The 22,019-nt window shown below is 38.4% G+C and overlaps 2 protein-coding genes across 5 annotated transcripts in view; one reads left to right on the forward strand and one right to left on the reverse strand.

Annotated features, from left to right (window-relative positions):
- The first annotated feature begins 2,641 nt into the window (after positions 1-2,641).
- LOC116728587 (olfactory receptor 52D1-like) lies at positions 2,642-8,845 on the forward strand. The gene has a single exon (XM_032576813.1). It carries the CDS (start codon positions 6,694-6,696, stop codon positions 7,612-7,614), a length of 921 nt encoding a protein of 306 aa, XP_032432704.1. The 5' UTR covers positions 2,642-6,693; the 3' UTR covers positions 7,615-8,845.
- Positions 8,755-22,019, reverse strand: part of LOC116728586 (connector enhancer of kinase suppressor of ras 2-like) — a 211,159-nt gene continuing 197,894 nt past the window's right edge. For all 4 annotated transcript variants that reach the window (XM_032576811.1, XM_032576810.1, XM_032576809.1 and 1 more), the window contains exons 13-22: positions 20,534-20,718; positions 20,383-20,431; positions 20,099-20,277; positions 19,933-20,006; positions 18,262-18,333; positions 17,957-18,024; positions 14,742-14,842; positions 14,173-14,653; positions 9,867-10,066; positions 8,755-9,780 (exon numbers count right to left, since the gene is read on the reverse strand). In XM_032576811.1, coding sequence (XP_032432702.1) covers positions 9,733-9,780; positions 9,867-10,066; positions 14,173-14,653; positions 14,742-14,842; positions 17,957-18,024; positions 18,262-18,333; positions 19,933-20,006; positions 20,099-20,277; positions 20,383-20,431; positions 20,534-20,718 — 1,457 coding nt within the window. In that variant the 3' untranslated portion in view covers positions 8,755-9,732. The remainder of the gene's footprint in view (positions 9,781-9,866; positions 10,067-14,172; positions 14,654-14,741; positions 14,843-17,956; positions 18,025-18,261; positions 18,334-19,932; positions 20,007-20,098; positions 20,278-20,382; positions 20,432-20,533; positions 20,719-22,019) is intronic.

The following is a 22,019-nucleotide window of genomic DNA, read 5'->3' on the forward strand; positions in this document are numbered from 1 at the left end:
AATATTTTTGACAGGTTTGAGTTAATAGTTTAACATGTTTGTTTTACTTCAGTTAGAAAGACCAAAGATATTTTGATTTACTAAATGCCATAATAATGAGCGAAAAGATATATCAGATATTTATTTATAAATGTCTTCAAAATCAGAAGTGTACATATAGACTACTATCTCTTTAAACAATGAGGGCAAGCCCAGATAATGATGTCACGACTTTAAAAACGTCTTATAGGTTTGAGATAATTGGAGGCATGATCCAATTGGAGGTTTAATCATATAAAACATTTTAGATCATCGACCTGTTGGAGGTGTTATTCTCATATTTATCACCAAGCCACCAGCAGTATTTGTTTCCACAACTTTATGACAAAATTTTTTCTTTATTTAGAAATCAAAGCAGATCAGAGCAAATGCGGAGGGAATGAAGGTTTCAACAAGCACGGGCAGAAAGACTAGTTTCACTGCATTCAGTGGTGATGAGGCGGGACAGTGGGACAGGTGGGACAGTGTCCCCCTCCTAGAATTGGGGATGAAAAAAAATGTTTAAAAGAAAATTCTGCATGTTTTCTCAGTGTTATACACGACATCCAAATCTATAAATGTAGCTAATGGAAAAATAATAGGAAGGAAGAAAGTTACAGATATGATCTATGTCCAATAAAGTATGTGTGAACAGAAGTAGCTATTCCTGCATGAGGCTTATTGTGACTTCCTCCTGAAGATGACATGTTTACTGTCTTTGTAAAAACTGAGTCACCAGTCGAGGCTGAAGGTCATTATGATAAAGAAAAACAAAACCACTTCATTCTTCTTTGCCTTCAGGAATTGGCTGCACATTTGTGAAATTTACATTTAAAACACTTTAGAGGTAACTTAGTGCAACAATTAGATGTATATCTGACAGCCTGTTCAAGCTGAACTTCAGCTTCTTTGTTAGACCAAGAACTGTAGGTGCAATGCAAACAAAGAAAAATAGTTCTTAGAATATCAGTCACAAAGTCTAATTGTTTAAGACGTAGATGTAGCATTTTCTTTTTTTCCCTGTCACTGTGAAAATAACGGTGCCTTATATGAATGGAGTTTTTTGACATTCATAAATGAATAATGAGTTGGCACTGTGATGACAGAAACAAGCTTCTGTGAGCTTTATGCCGACAAAACCATTCACTTCTTCCTGATTTCAGATAAGTTCTCTATCAGAGTCTCTGGCACCATTTTGTTGTTTCCTACATACTGTCTATGACAATATGTACCTGTGTCCATGCCTATGATCAAAGCTGGCAATGTTTCAGTTCTTGTAATCTCATAATTTCTTTTTCTATTTAAGATATTCATTTAATATGTCCCATATCCTCAATCTGGAAAAAAAGTGAAAAGTATTTGTTCCTTCACTTCTGAAGTTTGACTTCAGAAATTATTTCCTGAGAAAATGAAGGAGGATCCTTAAATCAATAAGTTTCTATTATTAGCTATTATGTTTTTTATAATTTCCCAGCTGCATTTTATGGAAGTACCATAATCCTTAAATAAGAAATAAACCTTTTTATATTTCATTGCTTTTTTTGAAACTCATAATAAACAAAGTTTCAACTTTGAAGACATGCTTTTTTTGTCAGATATGATCTTTATAAAACACAAACTGTCTTTTGGAACAATTTCTACTCATATATGTGCATATTTAGAACTGGGCTGCACCATGGGGCAGTTGTTACACACTAGAAAGTCTGAAAGGTTAAATCCTGACTGGGGTCTTTCTGTGTGAGTCTTCATTTTTATCTGGGCCGTCCTACCAGAACAGAAATGTGTAGTTGTGCATCTCTGTGATCCTTTGTAATGGACCGGCGACCTTTAGAGTGCAGCCTATGCTCAATGATTGCTGGACACAGAACACCAGACCAAATCCCTAATTACAGGATTTGGAAAATTAACTTTTGGATATTTATTACCAGATAAAAACAAACACTGTTTTGCCATTGAGCAAAGAAAAAAAAAACCCAAAAAAACAAGCAAAAACAAAATCTGAACTTAAAAAAAATAAAAATATATAAAAATTTAAAAAGTAATAAAAGAAAACATAATTTGTATTTTTTATTCAAAACATTTATGCCATTTTAAAATTATCAAACAAGAATAAAGATGTGAGCAGTTAAAATGTCACAAAGTACATCCTGTTACAAAAGCCAAACACGATGTCTGCTTCTCTTTATCGTTGATGAATGGAGCGTCTCATAGCACGACTGGATTTCTGCAGATACTGATCAGATATGTCCACCTCATAGGAAATGAGAAACGCAGCACCTAAGAAAGAAAAAGCTACTGAATTTCCTTTGCTACCATACATGCTCAATGTGTTCAGATAAAGCATTTTCATAATCCTACTCACAGGAAGCCTTTGCCACAGCCGAGAGGTCCAAAGAACATTTCTGTTGGAAGGCAAACCTTCCTGCACACTCCACTGAGGGTGGGGCAGGACCAAGGAAACGATACGGCTTCATTTTCAACAACTGAAAAACAACAGCAATGGAGTGGAAAAGTATCTTTAAGTCCTACCATTTGCAGAAAACCATGTAGAACTCGAAAAGCAAGACTCACCATGGAGAAGTAAGAGCATTAAGATGAGGAAAGCTGCTGTACGATATGAAAACATGGTTGAGCCTGACAGTGACGCTCCAAAGTGATGGTTTGGTGTGGATCTGCGTAGTTTTGGTCAGCAAGGAGGAGTGAGGTTAATATGAAGCAGCAGGCTGGTCACCAGATGTTAATATTGACTCGGCACTAGAAGCCTTAAGAGAACATGCCTTTCCTAATTACATCATGAAAACAAATTCAGCGTTTTTAACCCGTGATCCAAGTGTTGTCATGGGACAAGTCACTGAAATCTTCCAAAAGAAGAATAGCCAGTTTTAAATCAGATGTTGCACATTCTTCCTGGCTCTCACTCCCTGGAGGACACGAGGTTGCCTTCTTTGTGATAAATGAACGCGGCCTCCAAAACTGTCACTGGAGCTTACGTTTCAAAGGAGAGCACATATGAATTTGTTTCTAAAATTGTCCTAATATCCAAATTCTATTGATTTCCTTTTTCTTTATCAGCATGTCAGACTGTTAATAAAAGCTTAAGATAACTTGCAATGGCTATACTAATAGACTCTTGATATAATTTTTTTCTTTAAATCTGTCAAATGTGACAGTTCTGACTTACTGAATGGGGGTTCCAAATTTGTGGGCTCAATTAAAGCTTCCACATAAATAAGTCAAGTTGTAAGTGGGACTACAAAGGTGTCATATGAGTTTAGTCTCTTTATGTCACCCTATGTTTGCTTCTGATTGGCTGATTAGTTCTACACGTCAACAGTAATCATGGAGGTGAATGTTTCCAAGAAGCTGAATTTAAGAAGAACTTAGAAATCCAGTTGGGTTACATGCATTTTTGCTTGCATCACATGTTACGGATTTTTGTTTACAATTCCTGCAGGACCTTGTGTTTTTCCTCTGTACAACCCATAAAGACTCCATCAGCTTGACCCAGTAAATTGATCAAGAGGATTGTTTCCCTTAAATATTGTTTATTTGATTCTGTAATGATCTAAAAGCACTCCTTCGGGCATCCAAAGTCAGAAGAGGTCACCACTGGATGACCTCCAGTCTTAATGTGACTGAAGTTTTTAGGGTCAGTTTAATCCATCTATCCCAGACTGGATCCACAAAAGTTAAACAGTCCATATTAGACCAAACATGGTACTTTTACGTTTTGTGGTATTTCTGGTGGTGCTTATTTTTATATAAAGAGTTGCTTCAGATTTATTTTTGATACTTTAAGAGACTGGAGACTGGTTACAAAGATGTTGCCAAACAGTCTAATTTGTAAAATCCAGCTTGATAAGAATAACAAAAACAATACTGCGGTGACCGACATCACCGAAGGGTCAAGCGCCTTGGACAGTTTCATCAGTGTTGCATCAGTATTTTTCCAAAGGGAAGTCATTAATGGTTGTCTCCTGACTTTTATTTCTATTCTCCAGGTGCTGTCCAAACAAGCGTCCCTTGTTGTAAATCAGTTGTCTTAATTACTTTCAAGAGGAACAAAGACATGCAGTGACTAATTGGTCATTAACTCATTCCACTGGAGGGTTTCTGGTGGAAAAGTACAAATTCATCTTGACAAACAGCTAACAATTGGAAAGTTTCAGAGATTTTTTAAAATCCAGTTGCTGCAATACAAGTCATTAACAATAGGGATATATTAATCAAATTTTCCTGCAATAAAAAGTCAAGGGCCACAAAAGGCTGAACCAGTTTTTATTGAACTTTCAATCTGATGTGGTCGTAATGTTTTGACCAAAACCTGGATCTTTAAATGAAAGAAACAACATAGAAATTGATTTTGATCACATGATCAGTTAGATTAGTGGATTCTGTATAATCTTGATTTTTGAAAATGTCTCTCTTTTACGGACTGGATAATTATAAATGACCAAAATAAAGGCAACTTAAGTGAATGTGTTAAGTGTGTTTTGTTTAGTATTATATACTAATTAAAAGCACCGGAAAGCATTAAACAATACAGAATCAAAGCCTAACTGTCCAACTCAGGAACAAGCTGGCCCACATTTATGCAGCAGCTCTGAAAATAATCAGCTTAGGAGATTACGAACCCATGCAGGCTACATATGAACAAGCAATGATAAGAACAGCAGAAATCATATCCCCTGACTATAGACCCCTACTGCTCTCTGAATATGAGCGGTAGGGGTCATTAGGATGGAGGCTGAGGGTGCCACAGTGTAGGTAGGACCAACTGACTGTCATTTGTTTAAGCCTCAATCAGACTGCGGAGCTCCAGTAAAAACTTTCACTCCACATATTATACCCTCAATTTGTTGCATTGTTGAATGCTTTGAACCAGAGTTTTATCGTTGTGTGTTGTTTACAGTTTTCATTGGCAACTGTGTAGCATTTTGACCACGACAGATTTCACACTGGGAAGATATTCTATTCCATTTCCCAGCCTGGAACAATTTAGCAAAAAAAAAAAAAAAAAAAATACATACAAGGGTTATTGGAGCCAAATGTGTGTATTTTTGGTTTTGGTCACTAGATGGGGCTGTCGGCTCCAGTATATGAACCAAGAGGTCACGGGTAGTTGAGAGGTGTTGAATCCGGAAGGGCATACAAGTTTTTGACCGCTGTGGCGGAGTCATTGTTAATACTGTTCCCGTGTATCTTGGAATAAATGTATATTGATCACATATGGTTCATCTGATTGGAACAAATTTGGACAACAAGAAGATCTCTGGGACTGACTTTACACACGATCAACAGGTACAACGTTAGCCGCTCAGCGCGTCATAACAAGCAGCAACGGGTCAACGCTTAACTAGTGCAGTGTTAAACTGGCACTTATAAGGGTTTCCCCCAGAAAACTTGCTAAGCTCAACGGTAGGGGGCACGAGGTCAGTCCATTAGCGGCCCACTGTGTTTTTGTGTTAAAAGTTACAACAATTCTAACATGCATGAGCAGACATCATATTTTGGGAACTTATGCCAGTTCAGTGCATATGAACCTAGCTTAATCCGTCTTTACTGGTAGTGGTGTATAAAAAGCCCAATTTAAAATAAGCAAACTATGCTTAGCCCCATAGAGGTTAGTGGGGGGGGGGGGCAAGTAAAGCCTGGTAGCCCGCCAGGCTTATAATCCTCTGGGGGAAACCCTGCATACAACACCCCAGCATGTTGATTCCCAAAAAGCTGCAACCTTTTTAAATTTTTTTTAGTAAATGTCACATATTAGTGAAGAACTCAAATGCAGCAAGGAGGCTGGCAGGTGAAAATAAACAATTTTACTTAAGAAATAAAAAAAAAAAACTAATGTCCACCAATGGTTCCAAAATAATAACCCACAAGAAGACCTCAGAAGGAGCCAGAATTATGGTAATAACAGAATGGTCAGACCAAAAGTTAACAACCTTAGCTTTTAAGATAAGGAGAATTGATTACAAAACAATGAGCAGGTGGCTGATTAGAAACTGGGTGCAGCTGTGAGGGAAGGAAGAACCCAAAGTTGAACTGCGGAAACAGGAGAAAGGGCTGGTAGAGCATACAGGGAACAGCACCTTAATCTATCACCAAATTAAAGCAAAACCCAAAATTTAAATCAGTCAAATTGTGTGGTACTCCAGGCAAAGGTGTGTAAAACGTCTATAAATAAATTGGTCTTTCATTGCAGTGCTGTGATTTCACACAAAAATGTGTAATTTTATTATATTTAAATAGTCAAATAAAAAATAGATTCTTCTTTCTTTTGTCATCATTGCTTTGATTTTTATACAACTCTTGTTTTAAAAACAATACCAGTATGCTTCACAAAAACAACAAATTTGTCATTTTGATGCATTAATTGTAGCTAATGTATAACGTGTAGATAATTATTGAGTCTCAGTTTAGGATAACCAGTTCGATAAAAGAATAAATTACTTGTACATAGATGATGTAATGTTTTATGTTTTGGTCTCGGAGGAACAAAACTAGTGCTTACGTGCTGTGAAGTTATTGGTGCACAGGTGAAGAGGATGTGACTCTATCTCACAGCAGAACAAATATAAAGCTGCGGTTTTACTGCTCAGTGCACTTAAATGCCATTCAGACCCATTCATGTAAACACATTTAGGTCACCAACTCAGATAAAGTTGTTTCAACATGAATTTCTCTCTTGTTACATCGATTTATCTGTCTGCTTACTATGGAATGGAAGAGCTCAAGTCCATGTATTTCTGCATTTTCTTCATCGTATACCTCACCATCATCACCGAGAATGTCTTGCTGATCAGGGTGGTTTATTGTGAAAAATCCCTGCATCAGCCAATGTATGTGCTTTTGTGTAATTTGGCCGTGAATGAGCTGGTAGGAAGCACCGCCTTGCTGCCGGCGACGCTGATCAACATTCTCTCTCACACACACGAGGTTTCTATTTCTTTTTGCCAGACGCAGGTCTTTGTTATACACACATATGCCGTCACCGAATTCACTATTCTCGCGGTGATGAGCTACGACAGATACGTAGCCATTTGTCATCCACTGTCCTACCAGGTGATCATGTCTCAGAGGATAGTGAAGCTGATTGTTTTTATGTGGCTTTACCCCATGCTGGCACTAAGCGTGGTTTTTGTTTTTACTCTTCAGCTGCCATATTGTGGCCGGACCATAGAGAAGCTTTACTGCCTCAACTACTTGCTTGTGCAGCTTGCATGCACAAATACATTTATAGTTAACATCATCGGTCTGCTGTCTGCGGCTCTCTACACGGCTCCTCAGCTGATCATGATCTTTTACTCATACGGACACATCCTGAAGATTTGCATAATGTCGTTTGGCAAATCCAAATTCAAGGCCCTCCGTACTTGTATTCCCCATCTACTGGCTGTAATCAACTACGCCACTGGGTGCTTTTTTGAGCTGGCACAAGGTCGTCTCGACAACAGGCACATGTCTTATCACACTAAGCTGTTTTTGTCACTGTACGTTTTGATATTCCCACCGCTCCTAAATGCACTAATATACGGCTTGGGCACACAAATAATAAGAGTCCGACTCATCAAGCTTTTCACCAAGTGCAAGTGACGTAGTCAAGATATTTTAGATTTGGGTTCATTAAATATGCATCCAGCATGGTGTTCAGAAGTCCTCAAAATGTGGCTTTATTGTCGGGCTTATGTTTACAGCAGTCTGAATTCATGTTAAATAAGCTTGTTTGTTTATCTTTGAGTGCTGTTAATCTTGCTGGTTTTTAAATGTTTATCCACAGTTTAGTTTTATTTCAGTAGATGCACAAATGCTTTTAAAAACACACTATCCCCTCTGATATTTAGCCAAAGTTTTACATCCTATTCATAATTTTTGCTGCTTTGAGCTCTACATAGAACAACGATTTTGTGATTTTATCTCACGAAGCTTGTATCAAAAATAACACAATGCTTATGTTTACGTTTGCAAAATGTTTTCTGGGATTATTTAACAATAAAGTCGAATTTTTTCCATGCTTGAAGTGATATTTCAGTTTCTGCCCTTCTCCTTTTGACTTTTTATAGATATTATTATTATCACAGAACCATCTACAACCTGTTAAAAAAATTCTTTACTAATTAGCAAAGTCTGATATAATTAAAAACTACAGGGTACTTTATTTTCCAGAGAAATCTGACTATCTCTCTCAAAACTAAAGTCTGTTTCAAGTTTATTCAGTCTTAAAATTAGATTTTCTGTCCTCCAAGTTAGAAAATGTGTTCCCTTAAAAGTCCTGACATTATCGAAAATGATAAATGTCACAGAGTAGGAAGCTCAGATTAGAAAAAGAGGAAAGAAGAAAACAGGCTAATGTTATCGTCACAATATTTATCAATATTACTGCAATTGCAAGATCTTTCAATATTGTGCTGACCTAACTGTGATAACTAATTCCAATATAATCATTTATTTGAAATCTAAGGGTCAATATTGGGATTCTAAAAATAAAATGTATTTTTATAATACTGTGTATTTTCTCATTCTAGGTTATTAATTAAAATTTTATTCTACATCTGTTAAGCAACAGGATTTTTGTCAGTTTCTCTTTGACCTGAATGAGATAAAACAACAAGCCTTGTTTATGCCTGTACCATATTTTAATCAATAGAAAAAAAAAAATGTAGCTACAATATGGCACAGGTGTGCAATATGAGTCAGCTTCAAATGGCATGGTAATGTACTTTAGTCTCACAGAGCATGCTTCTCCATTAAACACTTACTAAATACAATTTTTTTTATGGTTAACATTAAGAGAAAAAAAAAAAATCACATTTCTGGGCCAGTGCCTATAATAAGTACAGAAAACACGCTGTGCTGGTTGTGTGCATGAGATGTGGGTGGAAGGGTGGGAGCGATAACACCAGTATCCTCTGAACCAAATGCACTTAGAATTACAAAACTGCCGTACAAACAATCAGGTAGACAGCATGCATACAAAAATAGACAACTATTCTTATCGCTCCATTGTAATATACATTAGTTCATTATTGCCAGGCGTTACATTTATATGCCTCTGCTCTGAGGAAATAGCTTTCTCTCTAAATCTTCTCTTTTCTCTCTTTTTAAAAAGGTACAATGTACATTCACTATCACTGAGGCACAGCACTTGATGTACAGATTAAATAGGTAGCCAAAAAAAAAAAAGAAACGTGGTGTGGTCACTGTTGTAGGAATGTAATATTAAATATACAACATATGTTAATATGTTTAACACCCTGTACAGTCACAAAACAAACATACCCATGGATCGAATGTACATGCACAATGAAAAGTGGGGTACAACCAAAAAGATGCTTTTTAAAGAGCAGCTGTACACGACTCCAGCGTAAAGGTATAAAAACAATTCAACAGAAGAGCGGGGGAGGTTGCCATGCATGAAAGAGATGATTTTTAAAAGCTTTCATTGTAATGAATCTTTGAAATGGACACAAAGTGCTTTCAGTTACTTTATTAATCCAATCTTTGTTTGGATCCCTGCCCTGCTTGAGAATGAGATGAGGCAAAAAGTGACATCAGTAGTTTTTGTTTCTGATTTTGAGAGAAGCAGCAGAAATAAATAAAAGGATGGATAGATGGATGGATGGCTGAGGAGGTAAAAGATGCGTTTTGGTGCCTTTGACTCCAAATGTGAGGCACAAGCAGAAGCCAAGCTGTGGGGGGTGGCGCTCAGCGGGGCTAATCTAAAAACCCCAGCGACCGGTTTGTGTCTTGAAGAGGAACATTCTGCCGGAAAACAAAAGTACTGATTACTGATCAGCAAAACGAGGCACAGATGGAAACAAATTGGTTCTTGGAAGTTGTTTCTATACCTTCAGTGAGCTGTGAAGAATCCGCAGGCGGTGGAGCTTGTCGTTTAGGAGGGGGTCGTTAACTCTGCGGACAAAGGAGCGTTTGTACTCGAGGCGACCCGCTGATCTGTGGTCAGCAGAGGTGGACAGACTGGTCTGCTCCAGGGCCCGGTACAAATCCACCAGTGAGTCCGTCTGCATTCGACAGTCGCGTCCACGACCTCGGTAAACAGATCAGCAAATAAAAGCAGAATGTTTACATCTCAATAAAATCTGAAATCTGCGGGGCAATGAGTTCACATACCTGTATGAATCGCATTAAAAATAATGTGTTTTATTAGAAATTTGATTTCATAGACTAGAACACACTAGTGCGTAGTTACAAAGTGAAAAGAAAATTAAGCAAGTTTTTAAAAATAACTCTTAGAAATAAAAATCTAAGTGTGGCATTACTCTGATACCATAAATAAAATTCAATGGAACCCAATGCCTTCAGAAGTCACTTTATTAGTAATCTGAGTCCAGCTGTTTGTAATTTAAACTCACTATAAATCCAGCTGTTCTGCAAAGGGGTTTGTAATCTATTCAGATTTTCCTTCAACTTAATAATTATGCACCATTATGTGGATGCTCTGTGTGAGCTAACATTTTAAGTTGGATGGCCGAGCAGATGCAACGTAAATGATGGAACAAAAATCCAATATTTATTTTGCTATAAACCAGAGCAACCATGTTTTAGTAATATTTATTTGCAGAGTTGGATAGTATCTAGTTACATTTACTCTGTTATTTGAGTAACTTTCGGAAGAAAAACTTGTAGAAGAATTTTTACAACACCATACATTTTACTTTTACTTCAGTAATATAAAGTATTGCTACTTTTACCTGTTTGTAGACAACCTTTGTTCCATTTTGTGCCAATTTGGCTTAAGTAATTTTTGAAATAGCTAATTTTTACATTTAATTAATTAAAAATATGTAGAAATAGTGCTTTTACTAAGTAATAAGTACACTTATTTGTTGAAACACAATTTAAACACATGTTAAGTAGTATTTGCTTTTTATGTGTGAAATGGGAACACATAATGTGTGATAGGCCATGGTTAGGGGTAGAAATAAACGGGAGACGTTTATTTACCTTCTATTAACATACAGCACCCCCTTCTGGTAGGAGAGGCACACTACATTAAGGTCTATCCTGTGAAATGCCTGTTTTGTATTTGGAAAGTAGCATCTTGAAGCTTTGGGGCTGCCTGGGCTTTGAAATGCATATCACTTTTACACCCGTTTAGTGCTCCTCTTATCTTCGTGGGAAATGTAAAAGATAAATGAAGACAGGCCCCCTCCGGGGTGTTTCTTTATTTTGTCCAAAATAAAATATTAACATTGACTGAAAGGATTACTCTGTGCTTTTCTGTCCAAACAGAGCCGAGAGGCTACAGTGGCATCTGGATTGAGCATGAGAGAAATCAAAATAATAGAGGGGAGAAAGAGTCAGAAAAAGAAGAGCCGAAATCAATCAGTATCAAACAGGAAACAGAATTTGATCTTCCACACACAAACGCCCTCAAGGTTTAGGGGGGAATGACAAATAGGCCGACTTCCAATCTAACCCTGTAAAGAAACAACAGTGAGCATTAAACCTTTGACATTTGCTGGCTCTGACTGAATATTTGGGATTTAAAAACATCCCTGATGACAAATAGGGGCAGTTGTGCGCTCCAATCCAGATGAAAGACTTCATTGCTGTTAAAATGAGAAGACATTTTCATCAACATCTATTGTGTAGTTCCCTGATCTACTATGCTCTACTGCTTTTTGCTCCCTAGAACCAATGTAATGATACCACGGGGATCAAATATGCTATAAATATAAATCTTTGGATTGTCTGTCAGTTCTGTGTTATTTTAAGTGGCACTGACACAATAAAACCACTTATGTGATTTAAAAAGATGAACTACTGTGCTTTCACAGAATGTGCTCATTCTGTGAAAGCTTTTAATAATAAATATTTCTCAGAGAATAATATAAATGTAGTGTCAATGTTTTTGTCTGTGGTAACTGGGTCAAGCGCTACTGGCATCTTGTGACGTAATCAGGGTAAATCAAACCAGAAGCATCTAGGGCAGGGGTCTCAAACTCCAGTCCTCAAGGGCCGCAGACCTACAGTTTTTAGATGTGCCACCGGTACAAAACACTGGAATGAAATGGCTTAATTACCTCCTTCTTGTGTAGATCAGTTCTCCCAGCCTTGCTAATGACCTAATTATTCTATTCAGGTGTGGTGCAGCAGAGGCACATCTAAAAGTTGCAGGACTGCGGTCCTCGAGGACTGGAGTTTGAGACCCCTGATCTAGGGTGAGCGTACAGAAGCAGAGGAAGTTGTGAGCGATTTCAGCGAAGACTTGAGTAATTTATCTCCAGTTTTGTAGATGAAGCTGGTTCTACTGAAGGACTACAAACCCATTTTTTTTTAAGCCATATTGTTCAGGAATCAACAATGACTCCAACATTTCTTCGCTGAAATCGCACACGACTTTCTCTGCTTCTGTGTACTCAGCCTAGATGTGTACAGATTGATTTATTCTGATTACGTCACGAGGTGGTGCTGGTGTTTGACAAAAACTGCAACACGTTTGTTCTTTTGTGTACACAGAATGAAAGGACAGTAGTTCGTCTTATTAAATTATGTAGGTGGTTTTGTCATGCCTTAGCTTAGGTAAATTTAGGCCTGGACTTTAAATGGGCCATTCTACCATATGGATATGCTTTGATAGAACCAGATGGTGTCCAAAGTCAGTCCTCAAGAGCCACTGTCTTGCATGTTTTAGATGTTTTTTTTGTAAAATACACTCACACCAAATGTATGGGCCACTAGCTGGTTCCTGCAAAACTTGATGACAGACTGCAGAGTTAATTTAGCCATTTTAATTGATCTGTTAAACAATTGTTTAATTGTTCTGGAGCAGGGACTTATAAAAGTCGTACTTTGCGGTGGATGACAACCCTGTAGCTCTGTCTGTGTGTTTAGGCTTGCTGTCCTGCTGGAGTACATGTTTCAAACTTAAGGCTCGGGGGCCAAATCAGGGTCGCCATAACTTTTTATGTGACCCTATAGACGGCAGAGGGTCACATAAAAATAACCTTCAAATGAACAATTGTGTGCTTAAATATTATTATAGCAATCAGGGCTATGCTGTTTTTTTCTGTATACTATCAAATTAGTAAAACTGCACAGTGGGGCAGTTGGTAGCACTGTTGCCTTGCAGCAAGAAGGTCCTGGGTTTGATTCCCGGCCCGGAGTCTTTCTGCATGGAGTTTGCATGTTCTCCCTGTGCATGCGTGGGTTCTCTCCGGGTACTCCGGCTTCCTCCCACAGTCCAAAAACATGACTGTCAGGTTAATTGGTCTCTCTAAATTCTCCCTAGGTGTGAGAGTGTGTATGCATGGTTGTTTGTCCTGTCTGTCTCTGTGAAAGACTGGCGACCTGTCCAGGTTGTACCCTGCCTCTCGCCCGGAACATTAGCTGGAGATGGGCACAAGCACCTCCCGACCCACTAGGGACAGGAGGTGCTTGTCCCTAGTGGGTCAAGCACCACTTGTCCCTAGTGGTGCTTGACCCACTTAGATGGATGGACAGTATCCATCCATCTAATGGATGGATGGATACTGTCAAATTATGCCAATGTTAAATGTCAAGAAGTTCTCATTAAATGCAGATACAGCTATTTATTAATATTTCACCAGTTTGGTAATGGGTAGTTTTATTATTACATCTTGCCACAACCAGCCTTTTGGGGACATTCATTATTTTGATATGGCCCAAAATGAAACTGAGTTCACACCCCTGTGACAGAGACTGAATTTCTGCCCCAGTGTCATCAGTTGTGACTTTGGTTGTTTACTGAGCAAAAATAATAAACCCCAGATGTTTCCACGTCAAAGGTAAAGCACACTAAAAATAAATTATGTGTGCATTACAGAGCTGTATGTTTTGCACTCTTTCATGCAGTTTCTAAACTCTGAATATCTTTTCTGAGACTAATTGGAGTAAAACAAAAGGCTATATTAACTATTCAATCATCTTCAAATTGCCTTTTCTCTTCAAGCAATCAGTCCCAAGTAGAAGAACTAACTTTTCTCTTTTCTTTTTGTCAAGAACAACAGCTTTCAGCAGATTTTGTGAAACGGTTTAATTAAGAAATCTCGTGGAAAATAAGAGGAAGATAAGAAAATTGATCAAAGTGTAGCAAATGCAACAAAGAAGCAGCTTCCTCAGCAGTATATATGTATGTAAAATGTATTGTTTAGGCTCTCTGAGTCTGACCTGTGTCTCTGGCCCGGTCCAGCTGGTAGTGCTGGGTCTCTCTCTGGTCCGATGCAGCAGTGGCCGCCAGGATAGCATGGAGCCCGCTGTCTCTTGGAAGCGTAAAGCTGCGAGGTTTTCCTCCTGCATCAGAATCTATGCTTGCCCTGAGGGGCAGCGGCAGCGCCCTGTACTGCTCTTGCAGCAGGCTGCGCTGTGCAGGCAGAGTGGACTGCCTGCGGTACTCCATGGCCAGCTGATCCCTGTCCTCAGACTGCATGGATTCTTCCACGGGATACGTCTGTAGGTAGTGCATCCTGGATTTGCCTTCCATCTGGTCCTGCCACGAGTTTCGGTGGCTGCTCGCCTTCTGCCCAGGGGAGACGCTGTTGTTGCTGCTGCTTTCCTGAGGCTCCGAGTGGAACTCCTCGTGTGAGGAACGGGACTGGAATGTGTCCGAAGAGGAGAGGTGGCTATGCTTTGGCTCCAGGTAGGGACTTACCTACATAAAAACAGACGGCTATAGCTAGAAAACAGGGCCGCAAAATGATACCTGCTGCATCTTTTAGGCTAACTGTGTGAAAACTCACTGAGGCTGCTCTGGGATAGGTGTCATAAGGGGGCGGTGGACTGTCCCGTTTGGGTCCTGGGGGCATCTCCATGTCCTCGTGATCACTCTCGCTCCAGTAATCTGCAATAAATCACACATTTATATCAATAAAATTCAAGGAAAGCCACGCAAGATATTCATACACCAGAAAGCCGTAGTCGTGAAAAAGTGCTCTGACTGTATCGGGTTGAAGTTGAATATTAAGATGGACAGATATAAGGTGTGAGAACTTCCTGTGAAATCTTCTGGAGGTGTTATGGAGCTAATAAAAAAAAAAAAACTTGGCTATAATGAAAAGAAAAAAAAACCCTCTCCAAAGATAAAATTGTTCTCACACACCCACCTTGGCAGGGTTTGTACGTAGGCACCTCCAAATAGCAGAAGGGTTAGTTGCATTACTTCCTGTCAGTTTGTTAGAAGCCAAAGAACATTAAGCTATATGAATAACAAAAATATCCAGCCTGCCTCGGTTTGGAGAAAAAATACTCTGCTGGAAGGAAAAATCTAATGCGCCAGCTGCTGGCCAAGAAATCAAAAATGTCTTAACTGAAACGTATAAATGTGATCTTATTTTCCCAAATTAACTCAGAAAAGCAGATAACGTTGATGTTAATTAAATCAGATAAGTCCATCTTTATGTTCCTATCAGTTTATTTTTAAACTATGCACACATTTATTTAACTAGTGTCATAGTTAGTACTGAAGAATTTATGATGGGCCATATCAAGCCTATCAGATATTTCAGATAGGCTTGTGATAAGTGGGAAAAATCCTGTAAATGGTTTAATAAACTATTTGATAAAAGTAAACACACTGTGAATAATTATTTTTCCTTACACTTGAAATATCTGATTTCAAGCCTAAGGACCTTGTTGCAAGGAATGAATTTGATAAATTAGGGATCAACATAGGATTTAAGTCTTGCTGTTATGGCCAATGTTTACTGATATTATTTATATTTCAGTACACATTTATATATTAAGTATATTTAATGTGTTGAAAGTGTAGGGAAAGTGTCTTTGCTTCAGTTTAACACTTCATAATCTTGCTCTGCAATTATATTACATGCCACAGCAAATACCGCATAGCCAACCCACTGCCCTCCCTCTCCAAAGCCACCCAAATGGCAACAAGATGGAAAAAACATTGGTCGTTAATCTAGAGCAAATTTTACTTATGGGATCGATAACAATATGCAAAAAAACATCTGCGGATATCGTGCTAAATGCCAACATATTGTGCATCTTATTTCAGTCTTTTTCTAAATCTAATTTACCTGTAAAGAACTCTGGACTTTTTCCAAAAGTATAAAACATAAAAGTTACTATACTAAAGCAAAACTAAGGCAGCTCTTCTACAAGTGTAATGATATAAATATTTTACTTTAGGTACAAAAGCTAGAGTGTTCCCCAAATTGGTTGTACAATTAGAAAACCAAACAGAGGGGTTCAACATTATATTTAATTATTTTTATTGAGTGGATACATTTTTTTACCTCGTTTTTTTCTGACACAGAAGCTAATTTAATTTCTTCTTCAGAATAAGAAAGACATGACAGCAGTCCACTCAATGTGTGTTAATCTTCAGAAAGGTTTGCTCATGTTTTTCTTTTTAAAGGCAGAAAACAATTACCAATGTTTTTAGTTGCTATGATAAAATTTCCCTTGGTTGGTGTTGTTCCAAAACTGAAAAAGCCATTTAAATATTTGATTAGCACACTTTATAAAACTCCAGATTCTCCATCAAATACAGTTTGTCAGCTTTCCCCAGATACAAGCAGAGGCACTGAAAGTAAAGCTGGGATATTTCAACCCACAGAAAACCTCAAGAGTTAAATATAGCCGCATTTTGGACTTCATAACTGTGCACAGAAGGCTTTTCGAACATGTTGGAGTCCTCACTCCATGCGGAAGTGAAGTACGCGAGTTTTACTCGGCCTCTGGCTGTCACTAGCTGCTTAGCAGCGAATGCTAATTAGTTGGATCGGGAGCATGTACGGAGGAGGAAGAGTGACATAAACACTGAAAAGATCCCGCTGCCTACAATGAAGCATGGCAGTGGCTTAGTGATACCCCAGGGCCCTTTGTTCCCTCTGGCTCTGGGATAACCTAATTAAAATTGCTTGGAGCATCATCTCCACTCGTAAAAACACAACACAGGTCGCAGACCTAATTTGTTTATGACTGTTAATTTAATTAATCACAGCTTGTAAAAACACTACAGAAAATCTTAATGTTGTACACTTTGGCTGTCATTAATCACTCAATTGCACATTAATTCGCTGCAGTAAACATGCTGTCTTCTGAACTAATCTCTCTTGTGTTAGGCATGCTTACTTTCAATTGAATCATACACTATCTTAAAACAACAGTATAAACATTCTACAACTCTATATGTTTATCCTTTTATAGTATTGCATTATTAATCATTGGAATATTATCTATATTACTGATTTATATTTAAAACTTAAGTTTTGTTTGTATACACAAGGTCTCATACTTAAGCCAAAATATAAAAACAGAAACACAATCAGTGTTCCGATAAAAGCATCTGTGTGAAATCATGTAAAATAAACAATTAATAAACATAATATTATTAAAAATAATTACGATAGCATGCTAACCCTTACTCTTGACAACATTTATGGTGCAGAAACAATACCCTCCACATGCAATAATACTTTGTAGCAAACATATCTGACCCACTCTTGTAAAACCACGGGAAGGCTGATAGTTTTTTTAAACAATAGCCATCATACTAAATGTTTATCTTAATACATCCCTAATCAGAGCTATACTTCAGCATTTTAAAACAGCTGGAACCGTGACACTGTTAGGGAAACCTGCAGAAGAAACTGACAACTTGGGGGGTCACTAAGTTACCATAACAACCAAACTAGACATATCCCTGGAGTGCACAGCTTTACTAGATGTGATATCCACGTAGCAGAGAACATTTTGCAACAGCACCAGCGAGTGAATTTAAAGTCTTTGACGTCTTTACGTGCGAAGATAACATCACTTGGTAATGAATGATGTGAATAAAGTTTAAAGAACACAGACTTCATCTATGATTCTCGAAGGAGGTTCAGATCATCACAACCTGATGTCCCACTGTGCCATTTAGCAGCTCTTGACCCCTAGCTGGCATCTTTTTTTTAACAGCTTCGTGAAAAGGCTCTGTGACTAATCTCACCTTGTTCCTGGCGCATTTTCTCCTGCTCAGAGTAGCCTGCAACAGCCATACTGAGTCGACTCAGCCACCTGTGGGGGAGAATAACACTGATGACGCATAACGTTAATGATTTTGTAATGTTTTTTTCTTTCTTTTTTTTTTTTGAAAGCTTATATTTCTCTCTTTGACCAATTACCTTGCAAAACTACCCAGTTTTGAAGAGAGTGGGAGGTTTAATAAGGCAGTTCAGCTCTTGGACAATAGACGGTTTGAAATGCAGCACTGGAGGAGTTTGCAGCACGACTATCAAAACCTCGGATACTCACCGGGACATGTCATCTACATTTTCCGCAGCAAAGTAGAAGGTCTTTATCTTGGGATGGCAAGCCTTGAAAGCACTGAAAGAGAAGAAGTTTAATTATATGTGAGAGTACAAACAAGGCCAAGCAGTATAGCGGAGATTAACATATGAATACAAGACTAAATCCTGGCTACATTTATTTTTTATTTTTTAAAATATATATGTGGCGAAGCTGAATATTTTATTTTATTTATTTTATTTTGCTATTATTCATGGCTACATTTAAAGAAGCTTAAACGGACTTTTTCACATTTTTGTTTTTATTGTTTTTATTATTTGTTTTATATGTACTGGCTAATAACTCAAAATAAATATATATAAATATATATATATATATATATATATATATATATATATATATATATATATATATATATATGGACTGGAAACCCCGAGATCAAAGTGGGAAACACCCCCAAAGGTGGCGGAGAACGCCAGAGCTAAGATCCTGTGGGACTTCCAGATCCAGACAGACAAAATGGTAATGGCGAACCAACCAGACATTGTCGTAGTGGATAAACAACAGAGGAAAGCCGTTGTGATAGATGTAGCAATACCAAGCGACTACAACATCAGGAAAAAGGAGCACGAGAAACTAGAGAAATACCAGGGCCTCAGGGAGGAACTGGAGAGGGCCTGGAAGGTGAAGACCACAGTGGTGCCTGTGGTCATCGGGGCCCTCGGGGCAGTCACCCCCAAACTGGACCAATGGCTACAACAGATCCCAGGAACAACATCAGACATCTCAGTCCAGAAATGTGCAATCCTTGGCACAGCCAAGATACTGCGCAGAACCCTCAAGCTCCCAGGCCTCTGGTAGAGGACCCGAGCTCAGAGGATAAGAACCACCCGCGGTGGGTGAGAAGGGAATTTTTTATATATATATATATATATATACAGTATATGATTGTGAGAGTATTGATGAACACAACTTTAAACCACTTGTAGGCCAAATCTTTACAGTAACTTCCTATACTTTGAACTTTGATCTCATATAAATATTTATTGCTATAAAAGTGGTTTGAGGTCGCACATGTCCTGTAAGTATTGCTACAATGATCTGTTTAATAATTTAAAAAAACACACTGAATTATGAATTATTAATTCAAACTCTTCTTTGTTCCGCTTCGCTTCCACCTCTGCACCACAATCCGCTCAGTTTGGGCCAAAGCGTGCCGTGACGTGAAGTCGCGTAGCCAATAGGAATACAGAGACCTGTTGAAGAAAGCTTTACTCTGGAGACAGACTTGAGTCCTAAATTATTCAGCTCCCATCTGTCACCTAAAATCTCTGTTCAAATAAAAACACAACTGCTGGAGACTTTGGTCACAACGTTGTCGGACAATGTGCGTTACGTGCAGTTGATTTGTTTTTTATCGCAAATTTGACATATTTGTGCTACTGCTTCCAATCATTTTCAAAGGTAATTAAAAAATTACATATTTATACGTACATGTAAGTATGTATACTTTTTTGAGACACTTTTACTGTATATTGGTAATGTCTGACTTTTGTTTAAATATTTTAGGATACCTGATATGTCTCTGAGTATATCAGCTTTACGAAGTGCAATCTTTATAATAACATTTTTTTTAAATCCTCAAATCTCAGAGCAGCAATATAAATTTATACTCACTATTTTCTTCTGCATTCAGTGGCACGATCAATCCTGAATTCTGGGAGACTCACAAAGCCCTCTGCCTTCTCATCCTGACACAAGCAAAAGTAAAGTTACATCCAAGGAATCTCATTTGTGTTATAAGTACTGTCTACATTAAAAAAAAAATCTAAATCCTATTCACCTCTTCATTCATGTACCAGTAAAGACACGTGTCTTTCAGGATAAACCAGTATTTCTTCCACTTCTGTGAAAAATAGGTTTTAGCATCTTTCTTCTTCCACAGCCAGCCCTGGCAGTCGCCCTGACCCAGGTCCCGGCAGGAAATCCTTCGTTTACTGATGGAGGACATGGGGCTTGCAGCTGCAGGTGGCAGAAAAGAAGAAAACAGCTCATGAAAAAAAAACAAACCACTTGCTCATGTCTGAGTACACGTGCATAAAAATGAGGCAAAGCAAGTGCGTCTACCTTGCTTTTTCTTCTTAGATCTAGACAGCATTGAGGAGCGCTCAAACACCTGAAAATTAAAAAAAAGAAGAAGAAATGAACAATAACAGCAACAGATTTTAGTTGTAATATATGTTCCTATTGCTACTTTTTGCTTCTTGGAGGGACTGACGTGGTAAAGCGATGCAGAGTCTGAGCTGGACGTGGACATGGCGACTTCCAGGGCGGGAACAAGCGTGTAGTGGGTGGGGCTGCTTCCTCGCTCCATCTTCCTTCTGTTCTGACTCAGACTGCGGCCCAGTAAGAAGTTCTCCCCAGAGGGTTTGTCCTCACTGGGGAAACGCAGGAGGGAGTTTTCTGCAGGGACAAGAAAGAAGCCAACTCAGGACTGAACACACCTGAATTTACTATACGCTTCAGGAATGAATAATTAAAAGTTTGGGGTCCATTTTAGCTATAGGTCTCTCTGAAAGAATGTGATGGATGTCTGCCTGCAAGGAATATGGTTAAATGAAGTCACAGTTTTCTAATTTACCTTTGGAAATACCCAGTAGGCTCCATTTTGGGGTATAATTTATTTGTGTGGGGATAAAATGACACAATCTACCAGGCAGACTTTGAGCAGTCCTGTTGTGAATGAAGGTACACAGATTTTAAGCAGTCCACAGTCAGCTGCAGACAGGTTTTAGATGTTACTGCAGCTGCAGTGACAGATCCATTTCACAGACTCCGTCTCAGCTGGTCTCAGTGGGACATGAAGCTGAGGCTTGCTTATTAGGGTGATAAACAGAAGCTGCATCCATGCCACTTCCCAATTATTATTTATCCTGAAAAAATGTCCTGCCAAAGTATTCATGACTTTACCTTTTTTTTAACAAGTTGTGTGCATATCATTTTCATTTTAAAGGACAGAGCAACACAACTGCGAAGCGGGAGAACAATCCACCATCATTTTCCTTACAGGTGTCGCATGCATTTGTTTTCAGCTCCTCTGAGTCAGTACCTTGTAGAACCACATGTTTCCGCAATTAGAGCTACACGTCCTGCAGAGGGTTCCTCTACAAGCTGTGCACATCTAGGGACTGGAAATGTCGCCCATTCTCACTTACTGGCAGGAAGAAAGTAATTGTTGAGTCCTCAGTTCTTTGGTTTGCCACAAAACTTTTGATTTGGAATCAGTAAAATATTTTTGAATTAAATTAAATTAAATTAAATTAAATTAAATTAAATTGACTTGAAATCATGTGGGTGATACAACAAACACATGAAAGAAGGTGATAGGATCGATGTTGAACATTAATGATTAACACAAAGAGCCAACACCCTGAACACTGCATCCCCATGATGAAGCATATTAAAGGCAGCATAATGCTGTGGGAATGCTTGTTGTCAGCAGGGACAAGGAAGCCGGTCAGATCTGATGAGAAGGTGGATGATGGAGCTAAAACCAGGGCATTTCTTTACATACTTAAGTTTATTTTTATACAAGAACACACAGTAGAGGACAAGGGCAAACACAATATAAAGCAGGTCTTGTGATTTACAGCACAGATCCAGGACACAAAGATAGTTAACGCTCTAGATGCAGCTGCAGTTCAGCTGATATGTTACTGATTCACCTGTTAAAAGTCTTTGTATGTATGACGATCCAGTTTTTT

The sequence above is a fragment of the Xiphophorus hellerii genome, chromosome 11, assembly GCF_003331165.1.
Source record: "Xiphophorus hellerii strain 12219 chromosome 11, Xiphophorus_hellerii-4.1, whole genome shotgun sequence".
NCBI classification, from domain to species: domain Eukaryota; kingdom Metazoa; phylum Chordata; class Actinopteri; order Cyprinodontiformes; family Poeciliidae; genus Xiphophorus; species Xiphophorus hellerii.